This window comes from Bombus fervidus, chromosome 5 (genome assembly GCF_041682495.2).
Source record: "Bombus fervidus isolate BK054 chromosome 5, iyBomFerv1, whole genome shotgun sequence".
In the NCBI taxonomy this organism is placed as follows: domain Eukaryota; kingdom Metazoa; phylum Arthropoda; class Insecta; order Hymenoptera; family Apidae; genus Bombus; species Bombus fervidus.
In genome coordinates this window covers 12,636,465-12,651,513 of record NC_091521.1, presented here as the reverse complement: position 1 = coordinate 12,651,513, position 15,049 = coordinate 12,636,465, and the positions used below count along the sequence as shown (strand labels likewise).

At 27.3% G+C, this 15,049-nt stretch overlaps 5 protein-coding genes across 9 annotated transcripts; 2 read left to right on the top strand and 3 right to left on the bottom strand.

The window, feature by feature from the left end:
* The first annotated feature begins 82 nt into the window (after positions 1-82).
* On the top strand, positions 83-1,164 carry Mrps25 (mitochondrial ribosomal protein S25). The gene is made up of 3 exons (XM_072003546.1): positions 83-302; positions 379-485; positions 720-1,164. Exons 1-3 carry the CDS (start codon positions 166-168, stop codon positions 989-991), a joined length of 516 nt encoding a protein of 171 aa, XP_071859647.1. The 5' UTR covers positions 83-165; the 3' UTR covers positions 992-1,164.
* LOC139987369 (probable RNA-binding protein 18) lies at positions 1,156-2,915 on the bottom strand. 2 transcript variants are annotated; one of them, XM_072003540.1, is made up of 5 exons: positions 2,599-2,915; positions 2,384-2,481; positions 2,045-2,258; positions 1,817-1,893; positions 1,156-1,734 (listed from the first exon to the last, which is right to left on the bottom strand). In XM_072003540.1, exons 1-5 carry the CDS (start codon positions 2,608-2,610, stop codon positions 1,518-1,520), a joined length of 618 nt encoding a protein of 205 aa, XP_071859641.1. In that variant the 5' UTR covers positions 2,611-2,915; the 3' UTR covers positions 1,156-1,517. The 2 variants fall into 2 exon arrangements, with proteins under 2 accessions (XP_071859641.1, XP_071859642.1); XM_072003541.1 differs by having other exon boundaries at positions 2,045-2,231; positions 2,599-2,866.
* A 213-nt stretch (positions 2,916-3,128) lies between these two features.
* Positions 3,129-5,146, top strand: LOC139987361 (succinyl-CoA:glutarate CoA-transferase). 2 transcript variants are annotated; one of them, XM_072003526.1, is made up of 3 exons: positions 3,129-3,330; positions 3,398-4,674; positions 4,741-5,146. In XM_072003526.1, the coding sequence occupies exons 2-3, from the start codon at positions 3,616-3,618 to the stop codon at positions 4,969-4,971; spliced, it is 1,290 nt and encodes a 429-aa protein (XP_071859627.1). In that variant the 5' UTR covers positions 3,129-3,330; positions 3,398-3,615; the 3' UTR covers positions 4,972-5,146. The 2 variants fall into 2 exon arrangements, with proteins under 2 accessions (XP_071859627.1, XP_071859628.1); XM_072003527.1 differs by having other exon boundaries at positions 3,710-4,674; positions 4,741-5,145.
* Positions 5,147-6,292: 1,146 nt separating this feature from the next.
* Positions 6,293-10,348, bottom strand: Fbw5 (F-box and WD repeat domain containing 5). The gene is made up of 9 exons (XM_072003522.1): positions 9,954-10,348; positions 9,627-9,784; positions 9,363-9,540; positions 9,086-9,278; positions 8,781-9,002; positions 8,503-8,678; positions 8,100-8,430; positions 7,803-8,015; positions 6,293-7,724 (listed from the first exon to the last, which is right to left on the bottom strand). Exons 1-9 carry the CDS (start codon positions 10,243-10,245, stop codon positions 7,457-7,459), a joined length of 2,031 nt encoding a protein of 676 aa, XP_071859623.1. The 5' UTR covers positions 10,246-10,348; the 3' UTR covers positions 6,293-7,456.
* Positions 10,349-11,635: 1,287 nt separating this feature from the next.
* On the bottom strand, positions 11,636-14,733 carry Msl-3 (male-specific lethal 3). Of its 3 annotated transcripts, none has more exons than XM_072003524.1 (10): positions 14,272-14,733; positions 14,137-14,205; positions 13,947-14,056; positions 13,651-13,834; positions 13,389-13,574; positions 12,987-13,291; positions 12,613-12,822; positions 12,339-12,502; positions 12,184-12,268; positions 11,636-12,097 (listed from the first exon to the last, which is right to left on the bottom strand). In XM_072003524.1, exons 1-10 carry the CDS (start codon positions 14,371-14,373, stop codon positions 12,010-12,012), a joined length of 1,503 nt encoding a protein of 500 aa, XP_071859625.1. In that variant the 5' UTR covers positions 14,374-14,733; the 3' UTR covers positions 11,636-12,009. The 3 variants fall into 3 exon arrangements, with proteins under 3 accessions (XP_071859625.1, XP_071859624.1, XP_071859626.1); XM_072003523.1 differs by having other exon boundaries at positions 12,339-12,532; positions 14,272-14,732; XM_072003525.1 differs by lacking the exon at positions 11,636-12,097 and having other exon boundaries at positions 12,335-12,532.
* Positions 14,734-15,049: the final 316 nt, after the last annotated feature.

The following is a 15,049-nucleotide window of genomic DNA, read 5'->3' as shown; positions in this document are numbered from 1 at the left end:
TTACTTATTCATATTTCTTACTTAAATGGAATATAAAATAGTAATAAAATAATTATATCTAAAACTATTTCATTTTAGGTATATTTAATGTATATGCATATAAAAGAGAGGCAATAAAGGATTAAGTTATTGTCTTACACGTTGTTTAATTAACAAGTAGTAAAAATGCCGTTTATGATTGGTAGAGCACCTATACGAAGAACATTAAATTATTTAAATTCTGGCAAAATAATTTTAAAAGATGAAATACAAATATTTTCTGTTAATTATAATACACATGGGGAACATCATGCTGGCGCCAGGTAAGTCTTACATTATTTTTATAAAACTATTTGGAAAATAGTTAAAATATTTATAACAAGTCTGATTTATATTTAGGCAGTTTGTATTTTGGCATTTATCACAACTTCAATATAAAAATCCAAATGTGCAAATTATCACTTTTAAAAATATGACACCAACACCTTTTATAAAATGTTATTATGGTATGTTATGTGGTAAAAACTTATATATATATATATATATACACACATATATGGTTTTAATTAAAATTATTTGAATGTCAGTTTAAAAATAATAATTTAGTAGTTTTTTTGTAGTATATATTTTTAGATGAATTTTTTATTCTAACATTAAAAAATTTATAGATATTAATAAACATATTTCATATTTTTAAAAATATTAAATTTAAAAAATTATCTTTTCTTAATTTTATGCAGAGAATGGAAACACTATGTTAATTGATATAGATGGCAAATCTAAAGAAGATATATTACATCATCTTCAAAATGTAATTTGCAAATCACTGAAAGTTCAGCAGGAAGAAAGTATATCGAAAAGAAAGAAAGATAATCCTGCTAATTTTGGCGTTGGTTGTTCTAGAAGCTGTATGTGTGTAATACCTGGTCAAGTACCATGTCCTGCTATAGTACCTCTGCCATATCACATGCGTGGAAAATATATAAGAAAGCAAAATACAGGGGAAATATAATTTTGCTTTAATGAGTGCATTATGGTTAAAATAAAACTTACTATAGCAAAAAAAAAACATTTAGTATCATGTTTATTTAATTTTGGTAATTAATAGCTTTTTGTTTCTAGTTACTTAATATTAAATAAAAAATGATCATGTTTTGCATTACAATAAAATATGTATTTAAAGTATATATTTGTTTATTATATAAAAAGATATTATAGATTATGAAAATACGTGTACATTAATGTACATATTAAGCATTACATTGTTAGTGAATTAAGATACTTCTGTATCTAATGTGCAATCGCGTCACTGTAGGAATCATGTTGATAGTAAAAAAAAGAGATTAAAAAAGACTAACTAAAAAATATAAGACTTTATAATAAAAAAAATTGACTTAATACAGAGACATTACTTAAAGAGAAATTATAAATAATATAAATATGCCAACTATATGCAGTCATGGAACAAATGTTAATTAATAAAAATGAATCGATTATCTTTAATTATAACACTATAAATGAAAAAAAAATAATTTAAATTATCTTCTTGGTTTATGACGATTATATGGCTTATTATTGTGATAATGATTGCTTCGATTATGATAACGGGTTGACGTGGACGGTTTTGGATTTTCTGGCTTTTGATACAATTGTATTACAGGTGATCCATTTAAAGGCTTATTCAATTCAAATTCTTCTTTCGATTCTTTCATCAGTTTCAATTTTGCTTCTATAGCTTGAATTGCTGTTTCACGACTATTAAGAAAATTATAGTAACATTTAATAATAGACACTAAAATGCACTTTCATCTTAATATATTTATAAACATAAACTTACCTAATTCTTTTATCTTCTTTCTTAGCTCCAGCTAAAGCAGGTATATCTATTTTTGGTTTTGGCTTATCCATATCAGACTTAAAAAGAAGAAATGCTGTTAATATTGTAATATTGAATTTACAATATTAATTTATCGATGTAAACTTAATGTTTAAAGATTTTAGTATCTCTTTTTTAGCAAAAAACTTGTAAAGATCAATATTTCAATAGTATTATTTTAATAATTACCTCTGTCACACTGTGTGCCCATCTCACAATGATGTTTTTTGATCCTACTTTTAAATTATGTAAAGCATCTTTGGCTGTCTTAGCATCTTGAATAGTTTTGTACGTAACAAATGCATAACCTCTAGGTTGACCAGCTTGTGGACCTGATCGATGAAACAAGAGGTCGAACTTTTCGATCGTTCCATGTCTTTGGACAAGTTTTAGGAGTTGGTACCAGTTAACAGATAAAGAGTTAGTTTTTTCAGATATTTTCATCACACAAAAAAATTATATTACTTTCAAATAATAAAACTATCATGTTAAGAAAGTATGGTTTGATTGATCTGAGTAAATACTTACTCATTAATCCTTAAATCTAAATTGCCCACCCACAATCTTCTATCTTCCACATGATTTGATTTTATGGGTTCTAATGGCAAAGGAACTTTGGTAACTGGCTAAAAATAAATAAAATTGTGATTATTAAAATACTATCATACATATACTTCAAATTACTTAATTAGACTCAAGTGTAATAGTATAACCTATTTACAATTTGAGAAATCAAGTTTTACCTCCATATTCATAGTGTCTTAAAAGATATTACATTAATCGAAGAAACCTTAATCGTCGATATTGACTTCGAAATGTATTTTTCTGTAAAATTGGGCATTAGACCTCAAGTATTTATATGAAATCGTACAAATGCATCGACAACACATACATTCGCTTTACGGCAGTTTAGCAAAATTGTTCATCTCTACGGATGATAGTTACAAGTATTACGAGATATTTATTTGCAGAATAATTGAAATGTGTTGTACGAGTATATATCGATATTTATAACGCATATCAAAGGCTCTATTATCTTTAATGATACTTCATCGTAGTAAATTGTCCTCTTATTTTCGTATTTAATATATGTTCAAGATTATTTTTAATATATATTTTCAACTATAATTATGAATGAATAAATATGAGTAAAATATAGCACAAAAACATATGTGCAATATATGTTATTTATGATATGCGAATGAAGAAAATTTTGTTATTTTTAAATATATATTATAAATAGAAATAGTAAACAAACTGTAGTAGTTCTAAACATGGCGTCGTTTCTGTTAGATTACGAATGATGACAGTACGAAGTAACCGCAATATCGACTCTCGTTAAATTATATTTCTCTCTGTGCAAATTCATACAGAATACATCCCAAATGGAGAGATCAGTAACATCTGAGCAAACAGTTACTCAAATACAAACAGAAACTGTTTTAGAAACAGATGTCACAGATTCTACATCTCAGGTATGCTTAGTTTTATTATGAATACTTACGTCATTATTTCAGTCTGATAATGAATTCAACGTGATAGGAATTGTTTGAATCTAAAAACGATAATTTTTGATATGTTTACGGCATATCAGATACAGTGCTAAGTGTATCAGTGCAAAAGTGTTATGATAACAGTACCACACAGTTCAATTTATTTGATAATCTTAGTTAATAGTTCAGTGAAATTGTATATATATTTATAGTAGTGAATAATAAAAATTCTTTGCAAAATCAACTACTATTTCTAAAAAGCACACAATGTCTGCTTTCATGTTCAAATGGATAAAAACAAAGCATTTACTGAATATATATAACATCAAAAATCAAAGGTATACATGTACAAGTATTGCAGATAATAAATCACCCTTGTCTGGAATTCGTGTTTTGGATTTAACTAGAATTATTGCTGGACCATATTGTACCATGATTCTTGGTGATCTTGGTGCTGAAATCTTGAAAATTGAAAAACCAGGTAGTGGAGATGAAGCACGAAAATGGGGTCCACCATTTATAGAAGGAACTGAAGAAGCAACTTACTTTCTTTCTGTTAACAGAAACAAAAAAAGTATATGTATTGATCTCAAGGAAGGTAGAGATGTAATTTATGAATTGGCAAAAAAATCTGATATATTAGTGGAAAATTATGTCCCAGGGAAATTAAAAAATATGGGCTTAGGGTACGAAGATATCTCTAAAGTAGCTCCTCATCTTATATACTGCTCTTTGACTGGTTATGGATATGAAGGACCTTACAAAAATAGACCAGGATACGATGTGATTGCTGCTTCTATAGGAGGCTTGTTAAATATAACAGGTCCAAAAGATGGGTCACCATGTAAAGTTGGAGTAGCAGTAACTGATTTAGCAACAGGTTTATATGCCCATGGTGCGATCCTAGCAGCATTATATCAGAGAATGAAAACCAATAAAGGACAGTGGATTCAATGTAATTTACTATCGACACAAGTTGCTAGTTTAATCAACATTGGATCAAACTATTTAAATACTGGTAAAGAAGGAGTACGTTGGGGTTCAGAACATGAAAGTATTGTACCTTATGAAGCTTTCCTTACAAAGGATGGTTATATGACTGTAGGAACAGGCAGTGATGCACAGTTCTTAGATTTACTTAAAAGAATGCAATTATTAAAATTGTCTGAAATAGATAAGTATAAAAATAACAAAGCTAGAGTGCAAAATAGAAATGAATTATTACCTATTCTTAGAGAAAAGTTTATAACAAAAACTAATAAAGAATGGGAAATTGTTTTTGAAGGTGCTTTATTCCCTTATGGTCCAATAAATACAATAAGACAGGTACAAAATCATAAATATTGTGCTAAAATAACTTGAAAATAGTCTTTATACAAAAGAATTTTATAGGTTTTTGAAGATCCTCATATAAAACACATAAAATTGGTGCAAGAAATAGAACATCCTACAGGGAAGACAATTAAAGTTGTTGGCCCTGCTGTAACATATAGTTATGCCACGAATAAAGTTCGAACTGCTCCTCCTATGATGGGCCAACATACTACTGAAATATTAAAAAATATTTTAAACTATACTGATGATAAAATACAGACCTTAAAGAAAGCCAAGATTGTGCAATGAAGAAATTTTTGTTAATTGAAAAAGATACAAGATACTTTTTAGAATGTATTAATATATATATAATAGCTTAATAATTTAAGTCTGAAAAAAACTTCTATGAAATAATTCAATTATATAATTTTAATATAACTATTGTTTATTATAAAATTAATGTATTCAAGTTAAAATAAATATATAAGTTTAAAATATATTTGTAAACAAACATTTATTACAATTACACTTCCTATCGATATGTATACATATAAATGTAGAAAATAGAAAATATTTCATTCGTTTCTGTTCTGTTTCAGGATGTACCAACTGTTCGATTATGTCTTAGAAAGCCAAGATCAAATAAGAAAGTTCAATGGACTCAAGGCACAGTGGATAATGAACATATGAATAAAAAGAAATCTAAATGTGAAATTTTGTGTTATTTAAAATTTAACACAATATTCTTAACATAATTATATTCATGTATAAATGTATAATATATATGATATTGTAGGTTGTTGTATCTATGAAAAGCCAAGAAGTTTTGGTGAAAGTAGTTCTGAAGATAGTGATGATGAATGCGAACATTGTCATGGACATAAAGATGCCCACAAAAAGATTCCACGTCATAATGCAGAAACATCTAAAGAAGTATCTCCTACTCCAGGTAATTTTATCAAGTAAAATTATAAAGAAAATCATGTAAATAGGAAAACTGTTTATAGATTATTACGCATTTTTTTGCAGAATCAGTAGTAAATGCATCTATATAAATATGTTGATGACATAAATAATTTCTTTAAATGGAAAGATATACTGTTTGAATTAGAGTTGCATAGAAGGAAAAATTAGGTGATTTTGGATACAATTTCATATGGTGTCAAATATATAATAATACGTATATTAATATATAGTTCTATATTTTATAGGATATTCAAAATATCAAGGAAATATCAGTTCTAAATACAGTTATATTATTATTATCCCTATTACTAATGTTGATATTTTTAAATAAATATTGTAAGTTACACTTGCAATACTTATTTATATTCTTAATAATAACAGCATTGGTAAGGCATATCATTTAAAAAAGAGAAAAGGAAAATATAAACTTTTATTAATAGCATGGTTAATCGCTGTTACGTGATTTAATGTTTATATATATATGATTGAAAATGAATTTATCAATGACAGTGGCCACTAAATAAGTCAAAAGCAAAAATATATACATTATTTCGTTGAACATAGTAGAATTATAATTTTTATATTACATAATTTAGATTATGCATACCACTTTGTAGCTTCTCGATAGTTGTAAAATATTATTACAACAATTACTATTGTAATTTAGACATGAATTGCAAAAATATTATTGAAAGTATTGTAAAAGTTTATTAATAGGTTTAAAATTCTTAACGAAATAATTATAACGTTTAATATAAATTTCAACGATTCTTGAATAGTTTTTTTTATTATATATTGTATACCTATTACACATATATCTTTTGTTCTAATATAATAATTAGAAAGATATACATATATGTTAAATATTTATGATAGGAAATAATATCTTTAAATTATTTTTTTGCTATAATAATATTTGCATATATATTTATGATTGAAATACCTTCATACCATTTTGAATAGTTTTATATTACATCATAATGGGTATTAAAAATGTAAATTTTATTTTAATTTAAAGTAAATTCCTAGCTGAGAATATATTAATTATAAATAGTTGTTTGTACAGTTCCGATAATACACTGTTTGTACATATGTATATAAAACAATACAAAATTTTTCATTTTTTATCTTTTTTTATAGATACGAAACTATTGTAACATTTAATTTTTTGTTACTTTTTAATGAAAACAGTGTTAGCCACTGCTAATTATACGTATTAAATACTTGTATACCATCAAAGCTTATTCTAATTTAAAGATATCAGTCATAAAATTATTTGAACACGAAATATTGTCAATTAAAATATGTCATGAAAGTTTAGAAGAGTCTTACTCTCATACTTTGTAAATGTTTAAAAATGTACAACCTATCTCTGAAGGCAATTTATCCTTAAGTACATACGGAGTCAAATAGAAACTGAAAAACAGTAAAATCACATGAACAGATCAACTCCGTGATACCTAGCAGCTTTCGATCTTCTTATAAAACAAATTATAAATATTTCAATTTCAATAAACGCCATTGTAAAAGAGAAATAAATCTTTCTTCAGTTATTAAAAATATGTAATGTCGTATAAATAAAATATGTGCAATATTGTATATTGTATAGCTTAATTGTTAAAACATGTATGTAGACATCTATAAATCATATTTGTAAATATGAAACCATTTATGTACTTTATCCCAATTTCATTGAAAATAGAATTTGTAAATTCATATAGAGATATTAATATATTACAAATTGAAATAGAAGATAGAAATAATGTAATTTGATGTATCTTTTAAAACTCTAAACAGAAATTTAAATTGGAAACTTAATAGTCTTTAGTCAATCAACGTTACAATTACTTTTTCGAAACTTTCGCCTATTACGTACTTCCATACCTCTACGAAAAGAATCTTCGTTTAGTCCCAGTGAACGAACTACAGCTCGACTACGCCAAACTTTAACAGTATAGTCATCACTAGTTGTAACTAACATTTCAGGATCACGTGGATTGAAAGCAACAGAATTAACAACATCAGAATGAGGAAACTTGGCTAAACATACTCCATAATGTCTGTCCCAGAGATAGCCATGTTTATCTTCCGCACCGCTAATAATTATAATTTAAAGTTAATAGATTAAACTTGAACGGAATAAACATTAAAATAAAATATTTTAATAAATTTACCTTGCTACATATTCATTGCACACATCAAGAAAAATAAAGAAACATTCATTGTTTGGTGTATATGCCTTATGAGCTCTTAGCATGGTACCAACTTGTTTTAATGTTACTAAATCAATTACGTGTATATCGATTTCTTGAGCTATTGGAGGAGGTTGTAATGGATTTGTAATAACATAACCTCGTGGCCATGGTCTTGTATTTACATACAAATATCTAATGACAAACATATGTAATACGTTATTTATAATAAAAAATAAAAATATATATAAATTTATACTTATAGCATAAATGACCAACCTATGATCTGGAGAAAGTCCCATTCCTATAATGTGTCCATGCAAATCAATTAAGTGATCTACTTTATCAAATTGATCAGCTACAGATTCATAATTCAACCAATTGGTAAAAAATGCGTAAGAATTTTGTCTTTCTCGTTCTCTTTCTCTTTGTGCTATTCTTTCACGTAATGACGGTCCTGGATCTAATCGTGTAGGAAACTTTAAATTTTTTATTCTCTTGAAACCCACTTGATGCGGTGTGTAAGTTTTGGATCCAGTTGTAAAAATAAGATATTTTTCACAATTATTTGATAACTCGTCATTATCACCTTCTTCCGTATTAGACGATTCTATCCGTAAAATATCATTAAATTTATATATAAAAATATTACTATCATTAATTTGCAATAAGTTTCACTTACCTCCGGATTCATTCTCTTCATCCCACTGAGAATTGTCGCTTTCTTTATCATTTTCCTCTGCTTTTTTCTCCATTTCTACTTGTCTATATTCCTGATTATATTGTATAGGATTAGCATATTCAAAACCATCACCAAGTTTCTTCCAATTCATAAATCCACCTTCCAATGTACTATATCTATTTGTACATGCTTTGGTTAATCATATCAATTGTTTTCAATACATATCTTTAGATTAAGAAATGTGTAAATGAGAAATGTATCTTGCTGAATTAGCTTACTGTAGTCTGGATGATGCATGACGAAGGACAACTGGTTCTTCTTCTAAATTGTTACTAGAAGATGTAGATGAAATATCTTTATGGCTTGGTGGATTTCCCCTTTCTTCTTTAACATTGGAAGATGAAGGCTGATTTTCTTGCTCTTTAGGTTCAGTTTGTTCAGGTGTTAAACAATTAGCTACCATTATTGCTCGAACTGATGAAGCATTACCATTGTAAAATCTAAAATATATAAAATATCTGTGTATATTTATGGTTAAAAAATCGTTTTCATACAATAAAAAGTTATTTGTCATGTATGATACCTAAACAGTTGTGTCATAATAGGCACATGTTCACTAGATGTCTCTTGATTTGCCTTATTAAGCCATAGGAGACTAGTACTAACTAAATGTGCCAACCAGCATAAATTTCCACTTAAAAGGTAATGTTCACTGTACCATGTTCCAAATATGTCATAAGGTTTATTTATTACTCTACACTGAAGACCAAAGCCAGCTGTGACAAACAAAATTAAATTATTACTAATGATATATTTTCTTTGTTATTAACTCTAAAATATAGCTAATTTGATATCCTTACGTGCTAATCTAAATACTGCTATTTCACCCGAAGTACTCAAAGGTGTTCCAAAGTGTACACCAGAAACAAGTAACAAAGTATCTGAAGAATTGAATTGCGAAAACTGTGTATATTTCCAACTAAATGTTTTCATATCATGAAGGTACTTTACACTAACAGGATATTGACTTTTCCAAACCTAGGATAAATTACACAACAGATCTTACGTTTTTGAACATAAAACACAAACAGGAATTGGATAATTACAAAATAGAAATAACTCACAAAGATGTATCCATCTTTTGAACAAGTGGCAAACATCTTTCCATTATGCGAGAAACTAACATGTAGGACTTGATGAGAATGTTCTTTAAGTATCTCCGTTTCTAAGAGTGGTGTATGATACGTTAAACGTTTAAATTCTCCTAACCAAGATGTTTTCCCTACAAAATACCTAATATATTAAATTGAAAACAGAGGAATATAAATAAATATTAGTATTAAAAATGATTTCCAATTATACTGCATAATTCGTACGTTTTTATTTTTAATCCTATGAAAATCGTGTTTATTGCTATGTTGAATAATTTATAAATATACAATAAAGTTAACCTGGCATAATGCCGATGTCTGGATCTATTTTATATGTTTGATAAAGCAGATCTTTCCAAAGAAATTCGTCGTGCGAAACTCTGTGCCATGATTTGCATACTTCTCCAGCGATTGTCAACTCCCTTGGCGTTAAATATTGAAAAATATTCAAAAGTATGGAATCCGGCATATAATACCAGTCCTCATTTCCTTCGGAGCTTTCGGATAAACGATTGTTTCTCTCTTCCAATTTAATCGCATCTCCATTTGTATTTTCCTGATTTTGCTGTGTGACACTCTCGTCGATGTCCATATCGAAACACAGTCTTTTATTTACTAGAACAGCTGATACCTATCAGTAACACTGTTGTAATGTGAACGGTTCCGAGAACGTACGAGTTTGACCGAGATCGAGAAACGATTGCGTTCAAGCGCTGCACAGCAGGATAGGTGATATGCTTTAAAATAGTTTTAATTGTTTTAGAACCACAAGAAAAATACTTTCAATATAAAGAATGAAAGAAGTAACTTTTTGATGAAATATTAATAATATTAAAATAATTATTAATATATAGTATTTAATAGTATTAATTAATACGTTGACTGTCATGCAAATTTTATAAAGTGGCTATAAAATATATTTGTATTCCACTATATTTATTATTTCATTTATATATTATTATGATTAATCAGATTAAATTATAATAAATTTCTTATCATTTAGTACCATATTTTACGGAAAATAAGGATATATGCCTGTACATTTCGTAGTTGTATATTTTGCTTTACAATGGAGTTACAATGTACTGTACCATAACATTTAATTTTTGCAAAATATCATTATATTTGCACATTTTTTTGTTATCGTAATCATTCACATGGTTAAAAATTTGTTAGTCCATGAAATTGATCATGTTTTAATCATTCTAAAAAATTTAATAATATGGATCACTGATGACCATCGTGACAGCCGACGTGTTAAAAAATGTTCTTAAAATATATATTTTATATACATACTTATCAAAGTCCTATTTACTTATTACGTAAGAAAATAATAAATTGTCTCAATTAAATATAAAAGTAATCTTTGACTAATTTTTCAACGTAAATATTGCGTACCGGATGTTTGCAAATAACAAGCGTAACATAAGTTGAAACGATTGAAAATTGTTGCAATGATAATATGAAATTAAATTTTTTGACAGCATATTCTAAATCTGGCAATAGACGATACAGCTTGTATCGTTAGAAATAGGAATAAGCGTTCCATACTGTTTTCTTTTTTAAAACTTGTCCTCGAATAACTATAGTACTATAGATAACGCGCGCACGAGCATATATAATGTTTTCTATAGCAAGATAATACGTATGTAAAAATGTGAAGAATATTGGTGTATTATGTATTTTTTAAAAATAATAGTTGCAAAATGTATATGTACTTACCAAGTTGTATAATACATGAATTATACAAGTAATAATTATATTCACAATTATATACTATTTTCATTGAATTTGTTGTTTTCATTGAATTGAATATCAATTTTATTTCTTTACAGTAAAAAATCAATAGGAAAAAATAGGTTATGTTTAAATTAAAATTATTTATTAGTAGATTAAATTACTTATAAATAGTTGATTCTCTGTATTAATAAATATTACTGGCATACAAATGTTAGTGATATGAATATTAAATCACACATTGATATTTTATCAAAAATATTTTATTAAAAAAAAATTATAAATATAATCTTTTGTAATATATACTTTTTATCCTAATAAGTTTCAAAATTTCATTTACACTTTTACCACAACATCTAATTTACATGGTCTTTTACTTCATACATATAACTGTGGTCTGTTATTCGTATTGTTAACGTAAATGGATTTATAAGCTAAAATTTCATTATGGAAGGCATATAAGAAAGCATTTTGTTAATTAATACAAAAAAGTTTATCACTTATACCGAATTCATAAACATACTTCTTTGATGTACATCTTATGTAATATGCATATAATGTATACACAATCGTATTTGTAAACAAATATAAAGCAAGTATACTGCTTATTCTTATTATGTTAAGAATTACTTGCTTGAGACATTAATTGGCTTTCCACTTGCATATAAAATTGTTCTCCGAACCATTCTCTGTGCATTTCTAAATGGCTACAACATTAAAGACATAATTTTGTTAGTCGCATGAAAAAAAATAAAAATATTTAAAAAATAAATAAATAAGTATATATATATACCTAAGAAACATATCCAAATATTTCAGAAGGACCTTTAGCTTTTTATGTGGTATGTCTGTTAATTGAAGTAAGTCTGGCAACTTAACTAAAAAAAAAATTATTTATTTTTATTTTATTTTTTATTTAGAAATATTTGACAAAAATATCTTACATACCAAATAGTCGTGTTAAGTGAATGGCACCATAGTATGTGGAAGGATTTGGAGGACCTTCGGGTTTCGCAGATTCAGGCATTAATCTCCATTTGTTCGATTGTTGAAGCAAAGCATTGACTTGCGCAGATGTGACAGGTGGTATTCGTAACGTTACACCGCGTGGGCTAGAACAACGAGAACTTGTACTTGCAATACTAAAAAAAAAAAAAAATCAATTTCGTAATCATATAAGTGATGATAAAAAATGATTTGTTTATATAAAAATTTAACTCACCTTGATAAATTTCCTGTATCTTGTTTAATTTCTTCGTATGACCTCAATTGTTTATTTTCATCTATAGAACTCACTCTGTATGATCTTAATCTTCGTTTAGAGTTTGCTACCACTTTCGACGTATCTATTTCTTGATCGTGTTCTTGAAATGGTGGTAAATGAGCGTACTCGGTATCTTCGTATTCTTCTTTAACTAAAACCTCTGAGTTCCTGAAAATTATATTAACCACAATAATTAAACTGCTTTTACAAGAAATATTTTTTGTTTTTCTAATATTAGTCAAAACATTTTAAATGATAAAATACGCGAGACATCCAATTATGAGAGATTACAAGAGATTTAATTTCCAATAAATTAAAATATTAAAACTTACTCAATTGGTTCTTCTTTCACAAGAGTTGGATGCTCAGTATATAAGAAAGAAGACTTTAAATTACAATATTGTTCTTGTTCTTGTCTATATAAAAGGAGATCGTGTAATGTAAAATCGAAATATATACGTAATCCATCAGCAACTTCTCTGCATATGTTTATTTCGTTAATTGTTTTTTCTATCGTATTATTCGTTTTGTTCCTTTGCGGTTTTTCTGGAATGTTTGTTAATTGTGTTGTCGTAAAGTGTTGAACCCACGATTCTAAAATATTTGCAATAGTAGGTTGTGCAGGGAGAACAGCTAGCTAAAATTCATGTTACTTTTTGTTACTTTCAAATTTTAGATTACACTTTCTCGATCGTAGTCATATTGTAATTTTTAAAAATGTGTAAAAACAATACCTTATTTTTATTAGTTATCAAGTCGTAATCTTGGTCCAAAATCCTTCTTAAAGTAGTGCCTATATCAAGATCAATTCCTGGTTTTACACTGGCACCGGATTGACTACCTCCACCACTGTCTTCATCATCGCTTGTTTCACCAACATAATCTGAACTACTTTCTGTATCTTCTTCAGTAATGACTTCCTTTAACAATGAAGATAAATATTTCTGTCAGATATAATATAAATAAATTTGTTATATATATATATACAAATAATACCTCGGTATCATAATCGGCATGTTGTCCTGAACTGCCATCTTCCGATGATCCAGTTGTTGCAGATGTTGCTCTGCTACCACCACTTCTTGCCCTTCGTCTTGGTTCCTGATTTTCAGTTTCATTTAAACGTTCGGATAATTTATGACTTCTTTTCTTACGCTCCCTTCGATACAGATATGCTCCTCTGTCATTTTATTCACATATGATTAAATAAAAAGGAATTTTATTATATTAAATTATTTTTCCATAGAAGTGAAGTAAATATTTATTTCATTAACAAGTAATTTCATACATACAATTGCAATTGTGCTTTCTGTGCCAAATCTCGTTGAAGTTGGCGATTTTCTTCTGTGTCTTTTAATACATATTCCTCTGTCACACAACGATCCCATGAAGAATTCCAGCCCTATTATTTTATATGAGAATTTCATTTAAAATATAAATATAAAAGTAAGATAATATTTCACACAAGTATTTATTATTTACCTGGAAATGTATTAGATATTCAACAGCTTTACGTCCTCTTTGATCTTTATTGACTATAACATCAAGTACCTAAAATCATACGTTATTAAATAACAAAAACTTTGTGTATTTAGTGCCTTGTATTTTCATAAATACCTTAGAATCGTATAATACTTTTGCTTTCGTAGGATCAGGTTCATAACAAAGGACTTTTTCACCATCACAAAATTTAAATTTTGGCCCTCGAGTAGAAACCATTCCTTTCTACTGAATAGGTCTAAATCACAAATCTTTTTCGTAAATAATCGAGTAACAACGCGGTAACAAAGTTGTATTGTTTAGACTAACATAACCTCAAACTTGTTATATTTAAATGTAAAATAACCAACCATATAGAAATTTCTGTACCAAATCATGTAAGACCATTTATTTAATTTTATTAATAATCATTAAATGTATTGGATTTTCACATGATGTATTATAAATATCGTGTGAACGAAAGTTTAAGTTTAAGTCTTCCAGTATTAAAATCGTTTATACAATTGTATCGTCGTAATTGTTTATACACAGCTAACCTTACTTGAGTTAAGATTTAAACACAAAGTTCCATTTGAAATAATTTTTGATTTGTAACGCATCAAACAAGGAAGTGACGAATATATGTAAAGATGTTCATATTGCATATATATATTCATATTGCATGGAAACTCACCATATGTATCGATATCACATTCTTTTATATATATACATACTGTATTTTACATTAACAAGCAATCGAGATACTTCCTTTATAAGTTTACATCAATTATGAAATTACTTATCCTTGTGTACATGTATGAAGGAAAAGATTATGCAAATTAATAACTAAACTTTTAACATTAATTACAAATTATTTGTCAAATTTTGTATTATCAACATGTATATTTTCTACGAT